This window comes from Xenopus laevis, chromosome 8L (genome assembly GCF_017654675.1).
Source record: "Xenopus laevis strain J_2021 chromosome 8L, Xenopus_laevis_v10.1, whole genome shotgun sequence".
NCBI classification, from domain to species: Eukaryota; Metazoa; Chordata; class Amphibia; order Anura; family Pipidae; genus Xenopus; species Xenopus laevis.
In genome coordinates, this window is record NC_054385.1 from 18,922,790 (window position 1) to 18,946,583 (window position 23,794).

At 37.3% G+C, this 23,794-nt stretch overlaps 1 protein-coding gene across 2 annotated transcripts in view; it reads left to right on the forward strand.

Annotated features, from left to right (window-relative positions):
- LOC108698242 (pre-B-cell leukemia transcription factor 3) overlaps positions 1-23,794 on the forward strand; it is a 165,329-nt gene that overhangs the window by 138,655 nt on the left and 2,880 nt on the right. The window contains exons 3-8 of one of the 2 annotated variants that reach the window (XM_018229585.2): positions 2,546-2,787; positions 8,897-9,087; positions 12,240-12,375; positions 15,984-16,149; positions 17,691-17,803; positions 18,488-18,577. In XM_018229585.2, the coding sequence (XP_018085074.1) occupies positions 2,546-2,787; positions 8,897-9,087; positions 12,240-12,375; positions 15,984-16,149; positions 17,691-17,803; positions 18,488-18,577 (938 nt within the window). The remainder of the gene's footprint in view (positions 1-2,545; positions 2,788-8,896; positions 9,088-12,239; positions 12,376-15,983; positions 16,150-17,690; positions 17,804-18,487; positions 18,578-23,794) is intronic. The other variant, XM_018229587.2, reaches the window with a different exon arrangement.

Consider the following 23,794-nt stretch of genomic DNA (forward strand, 5'->3'; position numbering starts at 1 on the left):
TAGCCTTCACATAGACCCACCTCTTTTGCAACCTGGGGCAAACAAAATTGTATTAGAATGAATGCCATACAATGCAGCTCTACACATCTCAATTTTTTCCAAAGTTATTAGTGTGGCCCCTTTGTCAGCTATAGACATTAACCAGAGGTTTAAAGGGATACTGTCATGGGAAAAAAACATTTTTTCAAAATGAATCAGTTAATAGTGCTGCTCCAACAGAATTCTGCATTGAAATCCATTTCTCGAAAGAGCAAACAGATTTTTTTATATTCAATTTTGAAATCTGACATGGGGCTAGACATATTGTCAATTTCCCAGCTGCCCCAAGTCATGTGACTTGTGCTCTGCTAAACTTCAATCACTTTTTACTGCTGTACTGCAAGTTGGAGTGATATCACCCCCCTCCCTTTCCCCCCCAGCAGCCAAACAAAAGAACAATGGGAAGGTAACCAGATAACAGCTCCCTAACACAAGATAACAGCAGCCTGGTAGATCTAAGAACAACACTCAATAGTAAAAACCCATGTCCCACTGAGACACATTCAGTTACATTGAGAAGGAAAAACAGCAGCCTGACAGAAAGCATTTCTCTCCTAAAGTGCAGGCACAAGTCACATGACCAGGGGCAGCTGGGAAATTGACAAAATGTCTAGCCCCATGTCCGACTTCAAAACTGAATATAATAAAATCTGTTTGCTCTTTTGAGAAATGGATTTCAGTGCAGAATTCTGCTGGAGTAGCACTATTAACTGATGTGTTTTGAAAAAACATGTTTTCCGATGACAGGCTCCCTTTAAACTTTAGCAAAGGAATACGTATGTCGTTAGAATCTAACAGTATGCAGGAAAATGTGTCTTCCGCTGCACATTTTCCCCCTATTTCCCATGTAATCACAGGGTGAAGGCAGATTCAAACCAAGCAGCACCATGAGAGGCTAAGTAATCATTTTCTTCCCCCTCTCTGTTCCATTTCCCAAATTGAAGCGGACACATGATAAAAATGTCAGCCCCACTCTGAACGTCAGGCCCCTAACAGGATTACATGTCAGCCCTTAATGCCTGGATGTGTTCCCCCCACCACCACCACCCCATCCATGAATGGCTGCATTATTGCTAGCGAAAAGTTCCGGTAATATATAGTAAGAGACAAGTAGCTCTTTATGGCCAGTGATTATTCGCTTTGAATGAAACCTGTGATTTATGTCCATTTAACTGAGCAGCTCCTTGTAAAATTCCCACCGCTGCATTTTTCCTCAATACAGAATGACTGAAGCAAAAGTGACAAGCGGCTTGCCGTGGAAATGTGCAGAGCGCTGTGGTGTTATATTTAATATACCTGACACGGAAATTGTGCACCAGCTGACTAACTTCTCCGCTGCTTGAGGGTGTGTTGCTTAGACCCACCGGGGTCCTCTAGGCAATCGTGTGCCGTCATCAGAACACTTGCTATTAATTTAACTAGGGCTCAGAGACAGTTGTGTGCCATGGTTTTAGGGGTGAGTTATACAGAGGGGGTTCCATAGGACAGAATGCAGACTGAGTAGTCCCCTATTGTATCCCCTCTGGACCATTCTTCTACTTTTGTTCATCTTCACCATGGCAGTGCCAAATAGAACGTTGCAGTTTCTCTGCATTCTTGGTAATACAATAAATTGAATAGTGTTACGTAGAGGACAAAGCATGCACTATTAAGTGCAACTTTTCTCCCAGGTGAACACCTTCGATTCTGCTGTGCTGTATAGTACTGCTCTAAACATGCAGACCAGGCTCCACAGGGTGCTAATCTGTTTATTTATAATTCAAGAGCCTTAGCCCATATATTAATGAACCCATAATGAGCTAAAAAAAACCTTGAGATTATTGCTTTTTACCATACCCTGCAATCAAAAGGCACCTCGAGTGGATGTTTCAATGCAGCTTTGCAAGAGTGGGGGGACGGTATTACGGAAAGGTTAACATTCTGACCCGAAGATTCATTTATTTAGTCTGGAAATGACGCTTGCTGTTCGAACCAGGCTTATTTGATATTAGACAGACAAGGCAGGTTTGCACACTTTTTGATCAAAAATTTGATCTGTAACAAAGACCGCAACAAAGTTGAGCTACTACTGTCTGTCATTAGTAAAATAAAATACCTGTATATTGTTTCATCGGGTTTCATAAGGATAGCGTGTAAGGTCTAATGAGGAAAAAAAAAAGTTGTTAAACTGATTGTTTACTTGATTCTTTTCAGCATGAGTATGATAAGAGGCAGATTACCAACGCACAGATAAACCCCCTACATTATCTGCGCTCTGGTAATCTATCTACCTCGCAAGGACCAATATGGAGTAGCTTCAGTCTGCCTGTATAACTCAAGAAACTGCAAAAGGCATAAATATTTTGTGATAGTATGCAATATTGTATATCATTAAAGGCATACTGAGCTATTTATTGCAACACTGTGGGGTGCGGATACTATTGCAATGCTACCAACCTTATTATTACGAAATCCATTGTATTCTACTGATTCTCACCTGGATTTTTTCTTTTCTTATTTTGCTCAGGTCTCAGCATCCGAGGAGCACAGGAAGAGGATCCCCCAGATCCTCAGCTCATGAGACTAGACAATATGCTGTTGGCTGAAGGTGTTTCTGGACCAGAGAAGGGTGGTGGAGCAGCAGCTGCTGCAGCAGCAGCCGCTGCATCTGGTGGCTCCTCCGATAACTCTATAGAGCACTCTGACTACAGAGCCAAACTTAGCCAGATCCGACAGATCTACCACACAGAACTGGAGAAATATGAACAGGTACGTAAAGGTTTAGCCTGCAATATATATGTATATAAATATCTATCTATTCAGTTCTTGTAGCTGAATTAACTTTGCAACCCAAAAACTAGTTTAGAACCATTTTGTATCTTTTTTTTTTTAAAGGTTATGTTTTATTTGCTTTTAATAAACATTACAAACAAGAAAAAATAAAAGTAATATATCCACAAACATGTGCATAGTTAAGACATGTGTCACTGGTCCATAATTATTTGCTTTCAAGTGGTACAGCGTAGATTGAGGGTAAGTTAGCATCAGAAGACATTACAGGTATAGTGTAAGTATATATATATATTATCCGGTTGCATGATAAATTCTCGGTTGCACGCCCGGTCCCATTTCCCACCAAGGACTCCATATCTTTTGAAATTTATCTGCGGTGCCTCTCGCTTCATGGGTAAGCTTTATTTTGGGTATATTTGAATCAACAAGGTTAATCCAGGAGTCCTTTGTGGGAGGGGTAGGTCCCATCCAGTGCATAATCACACATTTTTTAGCATAGAATAATAACGCTCTAAACCTTAATCTCGCACAGACAGTGGGTACAAGGTGTTCCACTACACCCAGGAGACACACAATGGGGGAGAGTATATTTGGGAATTCGAGTGTGTTCGCTAACGAGGCCATTACTTGCGACCAGTAAGTATTTATCACTGGGCAAGACCAGATCATGTGTAGAAAATTGGCTACTGGAGTTCCACATCTGGGGCAGGAGTCAGTGTCCGTCTTACCCATTGCCTTTAGTTTAAGCGGGGTGATATAGAGTTGATGAAACACCTTGTATTGAATCAGCCTATCCCTTATTGCTATTAAGCTTTTATACATAGTTTCTGTTGCCTCGTCCCAGTCATCCTGGGTCAGCTCTGGAATGTTAGTCTTCCAACCATTTTGTATCTTAATTAGTATTTCCAAATGCCTGTTCAGTGGGATCATTGTGACCCACACTGAACAGCACAGAACCCATTTTTGGGTCATGGCCCTAAGGTTAAGCATAGTGTTAGTAGTCTCAAGAAACTTTAATGTGAAGGGTTTTGCCAGATGTAATGATGAAATGTTCTCCTTCTTGGCCTTTTATAGTCTAGAAACTTTCAGTAAAAGGAGTCTTTGCAAATGTGCTTGTACACAAGCACCTTGCATGTTATCGGCAGCTGCAGTAATTTGGATGACACATAGAGAGCCTTGGGGCACACTAAAGTTGGCTTTTGCTGAAGGCAAAAGTATGGTTAAGGGTTTCCAGTGCCCCTGAGCATCTGGAACCCCTTTGATTTCGGCTCTGCAATGTCTCCTGAATTCACCCTTCAACTCCATGTGGGAAACTACACTCTTGAAACTACACTCTTCACATGTGTACATTGTCTGTGTTTCTTTTTGTAATGTGTATATATATCTATATATATATATATATATCTATATCTATATATATATATATATATCTAATCTATATATATATATATATCTATATATATATATATATATATATATATATCTAATCTATATATATATATATATATCTATATATATATATATATACATATATATATATATATATATGACTTTTGGTGTTGTTGTAGGCTAATATTTACCACATATTTGGTTACAAAACAAAGAACAAAAAAGAATTTGACTAGTACCTTATTTTTTTTATTAAAACTGCATGAATTCTAGCGATGCAGAATCCAGGATTCAATTCGGGATTCAGACATTTTCAGCAGGATTCAGCCAAATAGAAGTGCCTGGCCGAAACAAATCCGAATCCAAAAAATCACGACGTTTCATCACATGAACAAGGAAGTCAACATTTTTTTTACACATGCGTTGTGTGCTCAGTTTTCTATCCTCCTTGTTTCCCTAAATTACATATGCAAATAAGGGTTTGAATTCTGTTTGGAATTCGTCCGAATCTTTCACAAAGGCTTTGGGATTCAGCCAAATCATAAAATAGTGGATTTGGTGCATCCCTAATGAATACAAAAGGCCATTTTATTAATCTACCAGCCGAATGATAACAAAACTGCAAAAATCATGTAACAAAAGGTTTGAGTGGGTTTTGAATGGCTTAAATAAATAAATAAAATAATATGATGCCATGCCCCATTCCCTTCTTCCTTTGCTTCTGCATATATCAGGTGATAAACCTGCTGAGAGCAGCATTTTTTCAGCACTATTTATCCGCTTTCTTTTATGAACTAATTTCTGCCAAGATTTATGAACTGGTTTTTATACACTGAATTTAATGAACTGTATTTTTAGTGGTTTTTACATTTCTGATGTGTCTTTGTATGTATGTATGCATGTATGTATGTATGTATGTGTGTATATTATATACACTCACACAAATATATATATATATATAGAGAGAGAGAGAGAGAGAGAGAGAGAGAGAGAGAGAAAAAAACAAAGCAAGCTATATAAAAAACAGTGTATCACTGTAATAACACTAGCTGATTGACTTGGAAGGTAGATTTCAACTTAAGTGAGGCTTAATCTGCTTTTTAGGGGTGGTTCCTTATGGCAAAACAGAATAGCAACCTTATAGGGGATTTCCACTCAAAACGAGTTTTTAACACACTGAAGCAGGTGTAACTCTAAGCAGCCTCCCAGTATACATTAATAATTATTCAACTATTATTATTATTATTGATTCTTCAAACAATGTAGCAGAGGCCTGTTCTCTTCCAGTCTGCTGACTTTTTTGCTACATTGCTTCTGGAATCTGTACGAGGAGTGCAGAGAATATAAACTTAGACATATACTGCTTTCAGTAGCTATTATATTTGCAAATATCTTTAAAATTGTGATTGAGCGTTGAGTAAAATAACATTCGGTATCTATTTTTCTTCATTTACAAAGTTAATAGTATATACTGGATGCATACATACAGAAAACTCACTGTAGATATTGAGATCCCTAATGCCCTGGATATTATAAGGGAATTCATGAAAGTCCCTCTGAAATGGCATTAATTGAATTTTCCATCACCCAGCAGGGTATTGTACAGCCCCACCTCTCTCATAAGAACCAATTTCGGTTGCTTCCTCAAATCTAAGGGGTGGTTTCTCTGTTGTGTTCTATGTGAAGAAATATTTCTCGCTTTATGTAATGTCCTCTAATCATGTCCCCGCGCACGCACCTTTTCTCCCAGAAAACAAACTCATAGTTTAACTGTTCCATTATTTTAGCCACTTTAGTTGCACATCTCTGCACTCTTTCCATTTCATTACTATACTTCCTATGGCCACTGACACTGTCTAGAGTAGCACAGTCTTTTATCCACAACCTTCCTCCTAAAAAAAAAATCTCCTTGTGACTTGATAGTAAAACTTGAAGAATAACCTACTCCCCAAATTGTTCTTTTTTTTTAGGGAGTCCCCCAGCACACTTTATTCTGTATATTTGTAGTAGGTATAATCTTGCATAATCAACATTGAAATTCATTTAACAGTTTGCTGCCCAGATCTCCAATGGAGAGAAGCAACACCCTGTTTCTCTCAATTTAGTACCATTAGCAAAACCAGAAACACTAATTACAATGCCCACCTTATTAACAAACAAATTTGCTTAATTTATTTGGGGATAAAAAATTGTTACACTTAAGTATAGCTAATATAAATAAAATCTAATATATCGGATAAAAAAAATAACCTACAATGGATTTGCAATTTCCCAATGATTTTATAAACACACACTCTATATATAGGCAAATTATATAGATAGATAGATAGATAGTTTAGGAATTCTAAATAAGGAAGCAATGTGCCCTAGCGGAAGGACATCAAGGAATCGCATTACCAGAAGTGTGCACATCTTTCTAAAGGGTGTAGCCGGATTTTAATTATCTAAATGTAAATACTTAAGGAATTTTACTTAGAGTAATGAGCTAGAGTGCATGCTACATAAATGAGATGTACTAATTAATCTTGTATGAACTAGTGCTTTAAAGTGATTCAGGGTGAATCCCACAAAGTTGGTTCTGTGCCAGCTAGTTAATCAGCCTTTTAGTTCATACATGGTTTCCCTTAATAAGTTTGGAGACATTCAGCAGGCATTCAATGAAATAAATCCCTTCTTATTCCGAGCATCATGCCGAAACAATTTTAGTCTGATAACAAACAAGTCTCCTCTGATCTCCGAAACGTGCAGTGGAATATTGATCTCAAATTTGATCATCTATGTACTCACAGATTATTTTGAGGAGTTTTCTATGTACACCTCTAACGCTATGCATAGATTATGTTATTGTTTTCTCAGATGAGGCTTTAATTTATACCATAGACTTTTGGAAGGGTCTCTATTGACTCTCAAGCTGATATCAGAGCAAGGGCATATGATCGTTCCCACATGTCCAATGGCTTCTAAACTGGAAGGAATTTTGCACATAAATGCTTCTTTATCTGCATACTTGTTTTCCTTTGAGAGCTGGCCCATTTTTTTGATTATATTTTAAAATACCATTATAACCATTCGTTCTACTGAAGCAGTTATATTCAGTTTTTTGAATGGATAAAAACATCATAGAATGCCCATCTCACAATGGAGGCCCATTGATCCCTTTTTCTCACTGAAAAAAATAGAATTTAGCTAGAAACGATTTTTTTTCCTAATACTGTGCCTACCATTTATCAGTCTACTTTTTCCTGTTAGTTTTGGAACCCTGCTGGAGGCATACCACTAGATATTAGACCAAGCAGCAGCTACTGCATAGCCTGTGACTATAGATGTTCCAGAATCCAGATGATGAGTGTATTAAATAGAGATTTCGCTGAGCCACAGTAAAGGTGGCCATAGACACACCGATAATATTGTACAAAACAAATTTTAGTACGTTCTTAAGTGCAAGTATGGTGGAAGACGAGCAGACAGATATCAGCAGAAAATTTGGATATCGATCAGCTTGTTGATCGGGCTGGCCAGAAAATTTTGATCAGGCACCTTTGAAGGCACCCGAACATCGGCCATTGTTAATGCTGAATCTTCAGACACAAGTAGAATACTATTGTTTCTACCTGTATATCTGAGGATTCAGCTCTGCATGTGTGTGTTGAAACAAGCTTTCCTGGAAAGATCTTTTCCAGGAAAGATCGTAATTGTAACGTCTATAGCCACGTTAACTGTTTTGTGACACCAATGAGACCAATTGGTTTTTCTACGTTAAAGGGAAAATATTGCAAACATTTAACAAAAGCGCCGTCTCTTTGGAAACCAGAAAATTCATAATGATCAATTAAGGATTCTTTACTAGTGTTTCAGAAGCAATCAAGTTACTACTTATCTTCTACCACCCTCCCAGCAATCTGTGTTGTACATCTAAAATGGCCCTGCATTTACAGATGTTGACCTACCCAAGTCATTGGATCTTTACGCAATCTGGCCATCCGCATGTAGGACCGAATTGTGCTCATCCAGAACTCCTGTCTTGTGTAATATGGTCACCCATGGACCATATTACTGTTGCAGTCACTTATTTGGCATTTTTATGGCTGTCCTTACACTCTTAATGTACTGTGAACCTCTATTTGGAACTGTATCCTAGTCACCCAACCCATGTTTACATTTATTTTACCTTCTTTCAAATCTTTTTTGTTGATCTATAACAGACTGCCCAAACGATAAGATAGTAGAAACCCTCCTTGGTGCTTTGCTCCTTGGTTATTGTTCCTTTCAATACAATTTCTCATAGTTGCATGTTATAGTACATTTCCGTACTTTTGTACCAAAACAATGATATTGTCAGTGTGGTGTTAGAGCAAAAATATACCTTATGTTGGGTTCCTCCGATCTAATGACTGGTTAGTTCTGCTGATGTGTACTGTTTCCACATGCAAAAGATCATTGGCTAATCCCATTGTCTCACTTCCCTTCTTGTTCAAGGTAGTTCAAACCTTGTCATTTATGTGTGTAGATATTCCATATGTAGAGCTGATATTCTGGCATTAGCAAGACTATCAATCTCTTATGTGACTTGGTTATTAGCACATTTTAAGCCTTTGTTACACTTTTTAAATGCCACATAAAGCAAAATGTTAACGTATTACAGACTTTCTAATGTTCTCTGAAGTTACCCACTGTTTTGCTTTTTTTTTATCCTAAGGCGTGCAATGAGTTTACAACCCATGTGATGAATTTACTAAGAGAGCAGAGCCGGACACGTCCCATCTCTCCAAAGGAAATAGAGAGGATGGTGGGCATTATTCACAGGAAGTTCAGCTCCATCCAAATGCAACTGAAGCAGAGCACATGTGAGGCAGTCATGATCCTGAGGTCAAGGTTTCTTGATGCCAGGTAGGTGGATTCAGACCAGAGTTGTGGGACATCCTTACTAACATTTGATTTAAACTTCTGCCTAATCAAGTATAGTGGGGTATTAAATGTTAGTTTTTGGCTTGATACCTGATTGGACCCTGGTCAGCTATCAGTCATGAAGGACGGTGTTTTGCCTCTATACATATGCCAGTAATATATGTATTTGGCTGATAGCAGCCTGTGTATTGTCAGCTCTACTCATGTTGGCATATTGTGTTTACATGTGAAATCATTCAGTCCTATCATGATTGCCCATGGCCATAACTAGGGGTAGGCAGAAGAGGCACATGCCTAGGGAGCAACAGTGGGGGGTTGCTTACCTCTTCTGCCTGCCTTCCCATAGTTTCAGCCTTCCTGAATCTGAATTTTGAGTTGGGATGGGTGCTTGCTTTGGTTGCCCTTATCTAAAGGCCCCCCATACACAAACAGATATAAAATGCCGACAGATTAAGCCTTCACCTTATAGGGCAGTGTATGGGGCCCTCAGATGGGCTTCCTCAATCGATTGATGTCGATCAGGCTTGTTTAATAATCCCGTCGGATTGAGGACTGCATAGTTTCCTTGATTCGGTCCTCCTGTATTCTCCCTGTTGTGATCTGATCATTGGGCCCTAGGGCCCATGATTGGATCAGCCCAATGTTGTACACCTTAAGGTGGGTATATCGAGGAGAGATCTGCTCATTTCGGCTTTCCCTATGTATTATTATTATTATTATTAACATGTATTTATATAGTGCCAACATATTGCATAGCACTGTAAAGTAAAGTACATTCCTTTGTAATTAGGGATGCACCGAACCTACTATTTTGGATTCGGCCGAACCCCTGAATCCTTTGGGGAAAATAGTTTTTACTTCCTTGTTTTGTGACAAAAAGTCAAGCAATTTCCCTTCCCATCCCTAATTTGCATATGCAAATTAGGATTCGATTCGGCCCAGTCCTACCGAAAAAGGCCGAATCCTGGATTCGGTGCATCCCTATTTGTAATTCATCTATGGAGTTGAATGTAAATTACACAGAATGCAGTTTATGTCCCATTTTGTTATTTCATTTCCTACTTCAGCTTCGGTTTATTCTGCTATAGATGCTTGAAAAGTATATCTTGGTAATTGTAGTAATTATTAAACTGACAAAATCAGACCCATTAAAATGCCAATGTTAGAAAGCCCTAAAGCTAAATCAGCAAGCTACTTAAAGTGATGCATTAACCCTTTACTCCTTAATTCATTTATTTACAACATAAGAGGTTTGTAGTGTAGCAGAGCAGCAGGACCCATAGGGCCCCAAGCAGGCAGATTTTTGTATGCCTTATGGCACAATAGCCCTGAGGCCTGAAGCCCATTCATTCCATGCCTTTCCACTGGGAGACTGTCTATAATCTATAAAACATGTATCTGAGCATTCCATCTGTGTTTGGGAAGGATACTTGGAGATATTGTGCCAGCCATATAGCAGATTCTAAGATTCTTAAAGGTAAGACGATTGACTCTCTAAACACTGGCACTAGGAAAAAAAGTTGTCCTAGTTTTTGAAGAAATGCATTTGATCTTATGTAAGGTGCAATTTATCACATCAAAGTTAACAATTTCCATCTGGGTTAGACCTGCTGCCACCTTCACTAAATAGCAAATCATTATAGCCTCACATTATAGTGTAAAGTCCCATTCACTTGACCCCAGTAGTGTCTCCGTACCAGCAAAAGCAAGCAAATAGAACTGTGCTTGTCCTCTCCTAGAAAGATTTACCCTTATCACTAGTTAGCTCAGTTTTAATGGATTATTAGAACCAGTGACTAACCCCTCCTAAGCTCAAATGGCTTTACAGACTGTTTCAAACTGTCTCAGACTATATAGTTATTAGAAAACTATAATGTAGAATTAGACATTGTATCTGTGTACTTGTAAATCCTGATCTCCTGTGTTTTCCATAGATCCCCCCCCAATCTTTTTAAATAAATTGGTTTAAAAATAAACAAGTAAAGCTTGCCAGGCTTTCTATTTTTTTATTAAACAGGATTTTGTATTAAAAAGACAATCATGATGAGAAAGAGCAACTTCTAAAATAAAACACAAGCAGTTTCTTAACAATTATATGCCTAAACCCCAGTTACCTATAATACTATTAGTAAATCTGCTTAAGCAATGTTTATATTTAGTAGATTTTTTAACTTTACTTCCTAAACCAGCCTTCTAAAATTTTTAACAGATTTGAGGCCATTTGTCAGAATTAGGTCGATTTGTTTAATATTTAAGTAATATATTTATCGGATGACAGACTTGCTGCAATCCAGACTTTAAGATTAAAGAATGGTGCTAAATGTTTTAACTCTCCAGTTAATATAACTATGATCTTATAAAGGACAAGGAAAGTTCAACTAAAGAAGTATCTAGAAATGTAGTATGTTATGTTTCGGGCTTCTGTACCAGCCCAAGTCAACCACAGCCCTTTAGCAGTAAAGATCTGTGTCTCCAAAGATGCCCCAGTAGCTCCTCATCTTCTTTTCTGCTGATTCATTGCACATGCTCTGTGCTGCTGTCACTTACTGAGCTCAGGGACCCACTCACAATATACAGTACACATAGAATAGAAATGTCCCAATATAAGGCTGATTAGTAATTAATACAGATAATTATTACATGACAGTACAGAAACCAGTGCAACTAGCATCAGAATTTAATAATCAGCCCTGTAGCATCAGCTTATATTACAGACAAAACTAATTTTTTGCTGGATAATTAGTGACGAGCCCTAAGCTTAGCTTCTCAACAGCTGCTCAGAGCCCACTGAGCATGTGAGTGTCAGACACTTTCCAAGATGGTGACCCCCTGTGACAAGTTTGAAGTCCTGGATCATTGCTGCTATTGACAAGCTGAAACTTTAGGCTGGTGCAATAAGTTCAGTATATAAAACATGGCATTTTTAGTCCTATTCATTTTTAGGGCTTCCTTCGTTTTTTAAGAGCCTTTTCATCCAAGGTATTGCATGTATGAGTTGTAGCAAAATTGCAAAGTTTTCAGAAAGTTGAATCTAAATAAATAAGCATCTACCATGTATTAGCATTCTTTTATTGCGCTCTCCTACGCATTTTCTCTACTGCCATCCATCTAATGTTCTGTCCTTCTTTTTACAGGAGAAAAAGACGTAACTTCAGTAAGCAAGCCACAGAGATCCTAAATGAGTATTTCTACTCCCACCTCAGCAACCCTTACCCAAGCGAGGAAGCCAAAGAGGAGCTGGCAAAGAAATGCAGCATAACAGTGTCACAGGTAAGCCCATCTTGCCATATCCCTGATTTTTGCATTCCCTATAGCAGAGTACCCCATGGAGTTTTAATTCATCAGTTACAAAAACAAATGATGCTTCATTAATGCATTGCAACAAATTCTAATTACCTCCATTGATCAGGCAATTATTTGTTGACAATAATCAAAGTGTTCCTGCCCCTCATTAGAGGAGTTAGGGTGGATTTTAGAGTTTAATCTTAGAGGTACTGTGTTGGATTTTTAAGGGCAACGGCTCAGGTTATGTCTACCAGGTGACTGTTTTGTCTACTGGGTGACTTATAGCTCTGTCAGTGGGCAAAAATGGCACTTGGAATAACTCCCTATTCATATGAACAGCAGGTGTGGGTGCACTCGTGTTTACAAGTGAAGGCCAAAGCCACGATTCCTTTAAAACAACTGCAAGGATGTCAGCAAAAAATACAGGGCAGATGCAAGTGATCCAAAAACATTTTTATTACATTTCTTTTAGAACTTAAACAGGTCATGCTACAATCTATATTTTTACAGAACTACATTACTTTCAGCATGCTATGGAATGCCCTATTCCTTGCAATTTTACAATTGATCTTTTTTTATTGTTTTTTAATTATTTTCCTCTTTGATATCTTTCTAGCTTTTAAATGGGGTCACTGACCCCGGCAGTCATAAATAATTGCTCTATGAGCTTAATATTTTATTGTTAACGTTCTTCTTTCTATTCAGACCCTCTCTTAAACATATTCCAGTCTCTCATTCAAACCAGTGCCTGGTTGCTAAGTTGAACGAGACCCTAGCAATGAGATAGCTGCTAGACTAAGTTTTAAATTCTAAAAAAAATAAAGTGGATCTATGCATAAGAGAGATTTATTTTTTAATGTTGCCATGGGTTCTTTATCTCTAAGAAATACAAGTTTACAGTTGCTTCAAGCACCTTGTTGGTTTGCATCTTTGTGTTACATGGGCTGCACAGTCATCTAATTACAACCTCTCTAATGAGAGAGATGAAAAGCAGTTTTTGCTACAGAAAACATATTTCTCCACTGCAGCGAGAGAGAGAGAGAACACATTTACCTAATAATTTATAGACATTTTTTTTTCGTGCCATGTTAACGCAGCAATTAGCTTGATAAATAATCAAAACAAAATCCTCCTTAAACGAATCGGCAATTACAACAGATTCATTAATTGACTTTCAGCATCGCAAGAGAAAAAAGAAAATGCTCATCCTGATTTTATGCAGACGCCATAGCAAGAGGGATGGCAAAAACCAAGACTTCGAGATTATAATATTTATATATTTTTTTTGTTTCTGGGAGTTTTTATGCAAAAACTTCAGCTGGAGACTTCACTAAGAAACAAGAGACTTATTCCTGTAGCATTTTGGCTTAAAAGCTGTTTATGGGCTCAAAAGATTTGCATAGAAATGTCCTCACTAACAATTATCCTTCTATCATACGTAAAGCAGGTATATTTAATATGTTTTGATATACCTTTGTACCACGACCACACAGAATTCAGCAACAGAATAGAAGGTAGCATTCTCCCGTGTCTTTGTAAATTCTCAGAAACCCATTATCACAGGCAAGCTGAAACAGATACATGTTACATTTACGGTGCCTTTATAAATGCTCATTTTCAAGACAGTTAATGCCTGGTTATTTGCCTGTACCTCTTAACCAGTCCGTGATATGAACTGGTCCTTTTCATGCAGGTTAAACATAACGTACGAGCGGTTCTCTTTTTCAGTGCTTCCAATTAAACCTCGCTCGTTAGTTTAACCTCAAGGTAATGCCATCAAACAATGCATGTCAGGGAAACACTGCCCACAGTGGCAGTCATTAATTTTAATTGCCTTGATATTAAAGATAAGGAAGCATCGGAGAAACTGGGACGGAATCCTATACCACGTCAAAAAAAAAAAATCCTGCACCCCGAGGCCTCCCGAGGCTCAAACGATATTAAAATGTAACGGGGGGAGGATGGAAGGCAGCCTTTATTAGACATGGCTATTGTTGAGAGTACTGAATTGTCCTCCTCTGCACACGCCAGAGATTTCCTCACTTCTAAAGCTGTTAATAAAGCAGTAATCTGATTTTTTTTTTTTTCTTAATAATTATCCGCCCGCCTTCATTAATGTGTTATTGCCCTGCTGGCTGGCAGGTTAATGGTAAGCAGAATATATAAAATACAGCCAAGTATTGGCCAGGGACAAAGCAAAGAATGAGGCATTGGCTCTGCAGGGTAACAGCAGAGAGTGGTTTGAAGACGTTTGTGCTGTAAAACTGTTAACAATTCACCGCCAAAATTACAGTTACGCAGCCAGCTCCAGATTCAAGCACATCAGCACACAAACTGCCTTCAGCATCTCTCAGCTGATAAACATTCATGCTTTTCATTATTAAAATTCTAATATTTTATGCCAACATAAGTACATACTTACGGCCTTGTACAGGTGTTACAACAAATTCATTATGAGTTATATCTCCCTTTTGAATTTATTGTTATTCTTTTTGTTGTTGCTGTTTGGCTGAAGCTGGCCATACATGCCCTTATTTTTTGAGCTGTCTGATCAGTTTGTATCATTGGTACATTGAGCAACTGCATTTCGTAATGGCTTTATGGATAATATGTCCCATGCATTTATTAAGAGCTTAAAACCTGAAGAAAAAAAGCTTTCACCACAAATTAAAACATATATTTACAAAAGCTTTATTATCCATGTCTTAAGAATTATTCTGCAACTAAACTAATCTTTAAAGCAATATTATATCTTTATATATCTTTATTTTGCTCACTTTCATTATATAAGATGTCAATGTTTAAGATATGCTGATATACACATATAATGCTGCTTTAATCTTCATGTACAACCTTTCTCTTAAAATTGTTAGTGTAAGCCTCCTTAGTCTTATTGTATTAGTTTGTTTAAAGCACAAGGAAAGTGAAATTCATTGTGGGTGCTAATTTGTTAGGTACCCCACAATGCATGCAGCCACTTAATACTTTTAATACAGTGCTGCTCCCATATCTGTATAAGTTAGACAATAGGTGTTTAAGGGGCAGATTTATTAAGGTTCAAATTGAAAATTAGAATTTTATGGTCAAAACTGTCACATTTGACTAGGGAATTATGCAAAAGTTAGATTTTCGAGATTTATTATTCTATGGCCATTTAAGATTTCAAATTCGACTATTCGCCACATAAAACCTGCCGAATTACTGTATAAGTCAATGGGAGAGGTCCAGGGGTCAGTTGTTTGTAGCCTTCCTGACATTCAAGGTTTTTTTTTTGGGAGAAAAACTAGATTCGTACGAATCCAATACGAATCAAATTCGAGTCTTTGGGTCGGTTAAATTTGTCCGATTTTTTTTAAATAAAACTCCCCAAGTTGAATTTTGAAATCATTTGAATTTAAGGGAGTTTAAAAAAATACTCACTCAAATCAATTTGAAATTTGACCCTTGATAAACGTGCCTCTAAATGTTAAAAATGATGAAATAAGAATGGTTACTTTTAACAAGACATATTTTTAATGCAAGCATCTTCCTATACTTTCAAGTTGTACAGTTAAGTTTAAAGGTCATGACAGTGGTTTATTTGTCTTTATTAGGTATCCAACTGGTTTGGGAACAAGAGGATACGATACAAGAAGAACATTGGTAAATTCCAAGAAGAAGCCAACCTGTATGCAGCCAAGACTGCAGTGAATGCAGCTCATGCAGTAGCTGCTGCTGTACAAAATAACCAGACAAGTTCTCCCACTACACCAAATTCTGGTGAGTTTGTAAGGATTTTGACATGAGCAAGGAATGGGGGTGGAACTTGTACATTAATACATTGTTCATGCCTTGTAGACTCAAAGTCAGACTGAAGCAACCGGCTTTTACAGGAGAGCCTGAAGCGCTCTCAAATTTATTACAATTCTTTATGACCTCCACCTTCCCAACCTGTGTAACTTGTTGTCTTCTTCCTTATCTGCTAATTACCTCTTCTCTATCATACTCTTTCTCTTTTAGAACTCTCCCATGTCATATCTATACTGTCCCCTTTTTCTTCAATTCACCATTTTCCCCCACATCTTCCTGTTACTTATTATTTTTGTTTTCTTCTCCCCTCAATTCACTACTTTTTGCCCACGTTTTCCAGTTGTCACTCTGCATGCCTAATTGTTTCTATCGGTTTTGTTTGTTTCACATATTTTTAAATATACCCATACCGTTATTTTTCTTTTCCTGTTGTTTTACATTTTCCAGTGTTCTTCTCTAACTTCTTTATGTTAGTTTCTGTTCTCCATTCTGTAATTTGTTTACCTTGGTTCTGTTTTTCAACTTCTCACCCCTGTCCTGCCCTTTAAAGGGGACCTGTCATCCAAAAAAAATACTTCAAAATCCTATTTTATTACATTAGTCAAGCAAAATGACTTAAATTACTCTTTATATAATTACTCTATATAAATTATTATCTTGTTTCCTTCAGTCTGGGATTATTAATTATAGCAAGCAGGCAGAAGCCATTTTGTGGACACTGTTATTAAGACAAGCCTTGCATCATCTCAAAATCTTGTTTTAGCACCAGAATAGGGGACCCGTTGTCCATCCCCATGCCCTGGCTACACAATTAAATGGTGAAGAGAACTGGGGAATATATGGAGAGCAGTGACATCTAGGAAGTGCTGAATGGAAAGTGAAAGTAATTGTCTGGCCCGCCTCTATGCCTAAACTGAGATTGAGCTTACAACTCCTATAATAAAAAATAGAAATTGGATTTCATGTTTAATTTAAAAAGGACTTTTATTATACAGCTTTTTGTGTCTGGGTGACAGGTCCACTTTAAGAACCTTCCTCATTGCGGGCAAATTACCACAGGTGAAACTTTGCAGCTCCAATGCAACACCGAGATCAGTTTTGTAGGTTTCACGTGGTTACGTTTTAGTTGGGGCATGGCTGTGAAATCTGAGTTAATAATGAAATGTAATTATGTTACCAAATATAAAGCACTGACTGCCTGGTATGGGTGTAAAATGAATGTTATATGCTCCTAGGTAATACTGGGGCATATTAAAAAGCGAGTAAAGAAGTCACATCTCAGTTCCTTTATTCCATGACAAATGGTTTATCCAACAGATTGTGTTGGTAAAGGCCCCAGACAGTTTCAACTTAGAATTTAGTATCATCAACTTTCAAAAGCAAAGTAGCCATCTTTCACTACACAATGAAAATCAGAAATTCCCAAGTAAATATTTACTTCTATCTTCCCCTACATCGATTTTTTTGGCAACCTTTTCTGTATTCAGCTCCTTCACTCTTTCCTTTCCTAGGTTCTTCTGGTTCTTTTAATCTCCCAAATTCAGGCGACATGTACATGAATATGCAGAGTCTGAATGGGGATTCTTACCAAGGGGCCCAAGTTGGAGCCAATGTGCAATCACAGGTAGGAGAGACGTCCCTGAGTCATTTCAAAACTCAGTGCACCTCCCATTGCCACCATCAATGCACACAAACAAAGAAGCAGTGTGTACACAATTGGCACCATCTAGACCCTGATTTCTCAGGCTGTATTGTAACCCTTGTGACTGCCTTCGGCTCTGACTTGAGTTCTCACAGGGACTGGGAGAGTATAGTTGAGAACATACAAAATGCAATTGTATGTTTTTCAATTTAAAATGATATTGCAATTGTATGTTTTTCAATTTAAAATGATATTGTGTGAAGATAATTGATTCTTTTAACAGCTTTTTTGTTGTTCTTATTTGCTTACATTTCAACCTTTTATCTGCTATAGGGAAAGGTGCCCTTTGGCATCAGAAGGGTTACAGATGTGTGTGTAAATTCTTTTTTTTTTTCTGAAAACAAATCCAGATCTTGTAAAATTCAAACAAGTGGCCAATGACAAACCCTAACATTCATGGCAACTGAGAAATGGAATACTAGCCAAAGGGTTTGTGAAGAACGTTTTATAGATACTCTTATTATCAAACTCATTTGGTACATCTGTAACATATTGTCAGTCTGTGGGATGTAGCAGACTTAGAAACAAAGCATATATAATGATAACAGTAGTTCTTCTTAAAGAACAGAATAAAAACGTAATTACCTTTTTTTTGTTCTATTGCAGGTGGATACCCTTCGTCATGTTATCAGTCAGACGGGAGGATACAGTGATGCATTAGGTGGGAATTCACTGTACAGCCCGCATCACCTAAATGTAAGTAGCTTTGACTAAAAACTGTTATATAAATTTAAGAATAAAACCCTTAACACTTGATATATTGGTGTCATAAGAATAAGGTGACGCCTTTGATTTTATTAATGAAAGCCTATTGTGCATTGTGTGCTATACGGAAAGGTGATGAAACGTAACATCAATCAAGACTTGAAAAGAAAGGGTGGTTTAGTCATTCCTGAAAAAGGAAAATCCAGGTCTTGTGAGAATATGAGAAGAAGCTGTCAAAACGATAAACGTGCACCCAAACTATATTGAGGGTTTAACATATTTTTTCACATATAGATTAATTAATTTCTATGCAAGCAGATTGTTAGTGGCCTCACTCATCGTAATATTTTTCAGCTTGCAAGCAATTCAGTGATGCTGTTAACCAGGGAAATCAGTCTGTGACTTAAGTTTGCATCTGAATAAAAATTTTGGTTTAGTAAACCTCAAATCACTTAATATTAATCCAAAAAAAAAGAATAAATAACAAACCAGATTTATAAAACCGATTTAAAAAACATGCACTACAGTTTAGTGGACTTTTGATTTATTTTCAAAAAGCAAGAGCTGCCCAGAATTATTTTCCATTTGGTTTCTAAGAGATCCAGGGCTGTGGAGTCGGTACATAAATCCATCGACTCCAACTCCTCAGCTTATGGTTCCTCCTTCGACTCCTCTGTTTTTAAAGGAACAGTAACACCAACAGCTGAAAGTGTATTAAAAGCAATTAAAATATTGTGTACTGTTGCTCTGCATTGGTAAAAGCTGTATGATTGATTCAGAAAGACTACTATGGTTTATATAAACAAGATGTTGTGTAGCCATGGAGGCAGCCATTTAAGCTGTAAAAAAGGAGAAAAGACACAGGTTACATAGCATATAACAGATAAGATCAGTCCAATACAATGGTGTTTTATTGGTTATCTGCTATGTAACTTTTGCCTTTTTTCCAGCTTAAATGGCTGCACAACCGCTTGTTTTTATAAACTATATTAGTATTTCTGAAGCAAACATACAGCTTTTAACAGTGCACGCTAACAGCATATTATATGTTAATTACTTTAAAAAACTTTCATTCTACTGTTCCTTTAATACACTAATGTATTTTCCATGATGATTGAAAGAAGTTAAGTACACAACATACAAGGCATTTTATCCCTGCCAAAGCTCAAAGTATAAACCACATCCTTTGGTAAATCTAAAACAAAATCAAAGTTAAACGACAGAAACCAAAAACAACTGGAAAACCTAAAACAATTTATATATTCATTGAACTTGGCATATAGCTGTAGAATAGCTTTTAAATAAAATCCAAAATGAACTAAAGTATTGTTCTTAGAAACAGAATTGCTTCTGCCGTATCCTCCTCCACAGAAGCTCTTAAATCTGATTAGATTATTTTCAGTGCTTGTATTTAAATTTATTAGGAGTCGGTACATTTTTGGCGCCTTCGACTCCAGATACCCAAAATTGCTCCTGACTCCACGACTCTGTCTGTGATATCAAGATTCTGGATAACTAATGGACTGCTTCTTAAAGTTTACTATTTATAATAGTGCAGTCCAACCAGACACCCTAGGGTCAGATGTGGCAGTCCAGGCGATTCCAACCAGTTACCTGCAAATTTCCATTATCCAGTACAAATTATTTCAGGTTAATCCTATTTTCTCTTACTGCTTGATTTTTTTGGGGTACCGTATGTAAAGGTGCCCTGCAACTTTGATGTGATGTTCTGCTGCTACATATAAATGTCACCTCACGTCAAGCCAGCCAAGTAACGAAGACATTTATTTCCAGATAAACTTTAACGAGCGTTGAAGGGCAGACATTTGGTAAGATTGTCTGCTAATAAAACTGTTCTCCTGCGCTGACGACGTTACTGAAGACAGTCGCCTTTAATCGTGGGAGACACGTAACATAAGATTATAAACGGCAACTTGCAAATGTCACCCATTTGGAAAATGGCAGTGTCACACAGAGGCTTTGCCTTCCTGCTATGGGTTCTGTTGAAAATATCAGGTTCAGTCTGACATTCTAACAGACACCTTTCAGTTAAACGCAGAATAAGCAATCATTAACCTCATTTAAGCAGCAAAAACTCGTGGCTTACTCGGCCTTCCCTTATAATACATTACAAAGATCAGTGGTTAGGAGGTGGAAAGTAGAGCTACATTTAGCTTCTATAACACCCATCTTATTAATATAGCATACTTTCCAGCATAGAATTCATCCAAGAATTACACTATACTAAAAAAAAAGTCTATAATATAATAAAAAAACATTAGTAATGTTAACTTTTATTGTTCATTTCATGATATATATATATTTTGTTCTCCCTGACGAAGGTTGGAATGTAGGATTTAATAAACCTCCACTTTGCTTTCATTGGAACAAGAATATATATATATATATATATATATTTTGTATTTATTCTATTTGGCAAAATAGTATTCCCAGACCATCAAGCGTAGAATATGTCTCATTTTCACAGACTGCCTCTTTTCTGCCCCCTCCCTCGTAGTGCCAGTCAATATTAACGATTCCCCATACGACTGAAAATGTTATGTTGTAGCAGAGGAGAGAAGGAGAGCTGGGATGGGTGATCATTAAATACGCAAATCGTTTGCGTTTGGAATATCAAATGGGCTCTTTTTGGGGGCTTATAAATTACTCATAATAACCCACAAGAAACTGCCTGAAAAGAGGCTTTTAGTTACAGCATTCCCTTTTTCATTTAAAACATCCCGAAATGCTTCAGAGAGTTTGCAAAAACCCTTATCAACGTGATAAAATATGAAGCTGTTATTGCCTGCAGCATTATAGCGGACATGAATTCCATCTTTTCTGATGAGGTTTGATAAGGCGCTCTCTTATAATACAGAGCGTAATCTCAAACCACCAGAGGAAAGATTAATTTATTTGCAAAAAAAAAAAAAAAAGTCCTGTAGAGGGAGGGGGGCTGAAATCTGACTGACGTGGGCTCTTCCAGCTGCTTCCCGTGGTAAAAAATATTACACATTTGTTGTTTATAAATTAGAATGAGAAGCCATAAAGGACATAGGGGGAAGAGTGATAGGTATTATGAGTGATAGATATTACATATTTGGGGCCTTGCTGTCGGGAACTGAACACACCGCAATAGATCAGAGCCTTTACACATCTCTGCATCAGATTTACTAAACTCAACTCTTTGGAGGCTGGGCAGATATTGTGTCTGATGAGAGAGCTTAATTTATCAGGTTACAATAGAGCTTCAGTCTTCTCGTTGTATTTGTATGATCATTTAAACATATCGCACTCGGAAAACTGATCACAAAGTCCTATTAAATATTTAAACCTTCACAATTTTTCAAGCATTTTACAGTAGTGTAACAACAGACTAAATATTACAGAGATAAAATAAAAAAATATTTATTATATTATTTCATAATTTATTTATATGTATATAAAATGTTCAGAGACAAAGGTGCACACCAGGATTTTCAAAAGAGTTAAATGTCCATGTTTATTAATTGCATTTAAAAGAACCGGCCAATGTTTCTGACTGGCTCTAAGACCTTTATCATAAATATTTTTAACCCAATTACTTTCAGATCAAGCGATTGCAAATGTTGCCTTTTCATTACAATGAAAAATAAAATTGTGAATATCAGCTTTAGCAGTCGATTTACTATTTATTCCATCCCATTGCCTTAGTTGAGAAGAAAAAGGCATCAAATCTCAACAAAGCCGTTCCATTTTGTATCAGCTGAGGCCGGGAAATTCTTTGTCCGTTACATTTTTTTTCACTTGAACAGCTTGAACAGCATTCCAACATAATGCTAGGAATCCTTTGCATTTTCATGGAAACAGCTCTACTCTATATCATTCCAAACAGCAATTTTACTTTAAAAACAACACAATTAATGTGAAATAAAGATCCAGATACATTTGGAATATAGTTCATAATGTAAGAGAAGCACTGAATGGGATAGCTTATAGAACCTACGTGTCTCTCTGGTCTGTTTCCTCGATGAACAATTCCTGGCATTACTTGTTGGATTTTTGCTAAGCAACTAATAGAGGAATGGGATCCTTTATCCAGAAAGCTCCGAATTATGGAAAGCCCGTCTCCCATAGACTCCATTTTATCCAACTTTTTTCTCTCTAAAATAAAAATAAAACTGTACCTTGTACCCAGCTAAGAGATAATTAATCCTTATTGGAAACAAAACCAGCCTATTGGGTTTATTTAATGTTTCATTGATTTATAGCAGACTTAAGGTATACATTTACGGGAAGATACGTTATCCGGAAAACCCCAGGTCCCAGGCATTCTGGATAACAGGTTCTTATACCTGTACTGCCTCTAGGTTTTCAACCCTCTGGCTTCAAAGAACGAAAGAAAGCCAATTGTCCAAGCCTACTTATTCTTTGGCCCAAGAAAACTATTCTGTATAGCGTTAACCCATGGATCTGGAACCTTGGCTCTCCAGCTGTTAAGGAACTACAAGTCCCACAATGCATTTGCCTTTAGACTCCTTCAAAAGGCTCCTTCATTGCATTGTGGGACTTGTAGTTCCTTAACAGCTGGAGAGCCAACCTCTGTGTAGTTTTTGCCTTCCTTTTTCTGTTCACAAAGCTGCTTGGAAGCCTTCCTCATTCAGTGAAATATTTAAAGACCTCATCTTTTTTGTATTTTTCTTATTAGATAATTACTAGGGATGCACCGAATCCAGGATTCGGTTCGGGATTCTGCCTTTTTCAGCAGGATTCGGCCGAACCCTTCTGCCCCGGCCGAACCGAATCGGAATCCTAATTTGCATATGCAAATTAGGGGTGGGGAGGGAAATCGCGTGACTTTTTGTCACAAAACAAGGAAGTAAAATGTTTTTCCCCTTCCCACCCCTAATTTGCATATGCTAATTAGGGTTTGGATTCAGTTCGGTATTTGGGGGATTCGGGGGTTCAGCCGAATCCAAAATAGTCGATTCGGTGCATCCCTAATAATTACACTATAAAATTGATTACGCAAATGAGGTTAGTATTATTCTTAACTTGGTTATAACAAATATAAGAAAAGTTACCAGCGACCTCCTTTCTTTCCACCGAATTTTGATGCATGAATCCAAGCTGCTGGATGTGGACAATCAAATACCTGTGCAAATGAGAAAAAAACTATTCATCTCTTCATGGATAAGGCATCAAAGGAATCATCACGTCTCATTATTT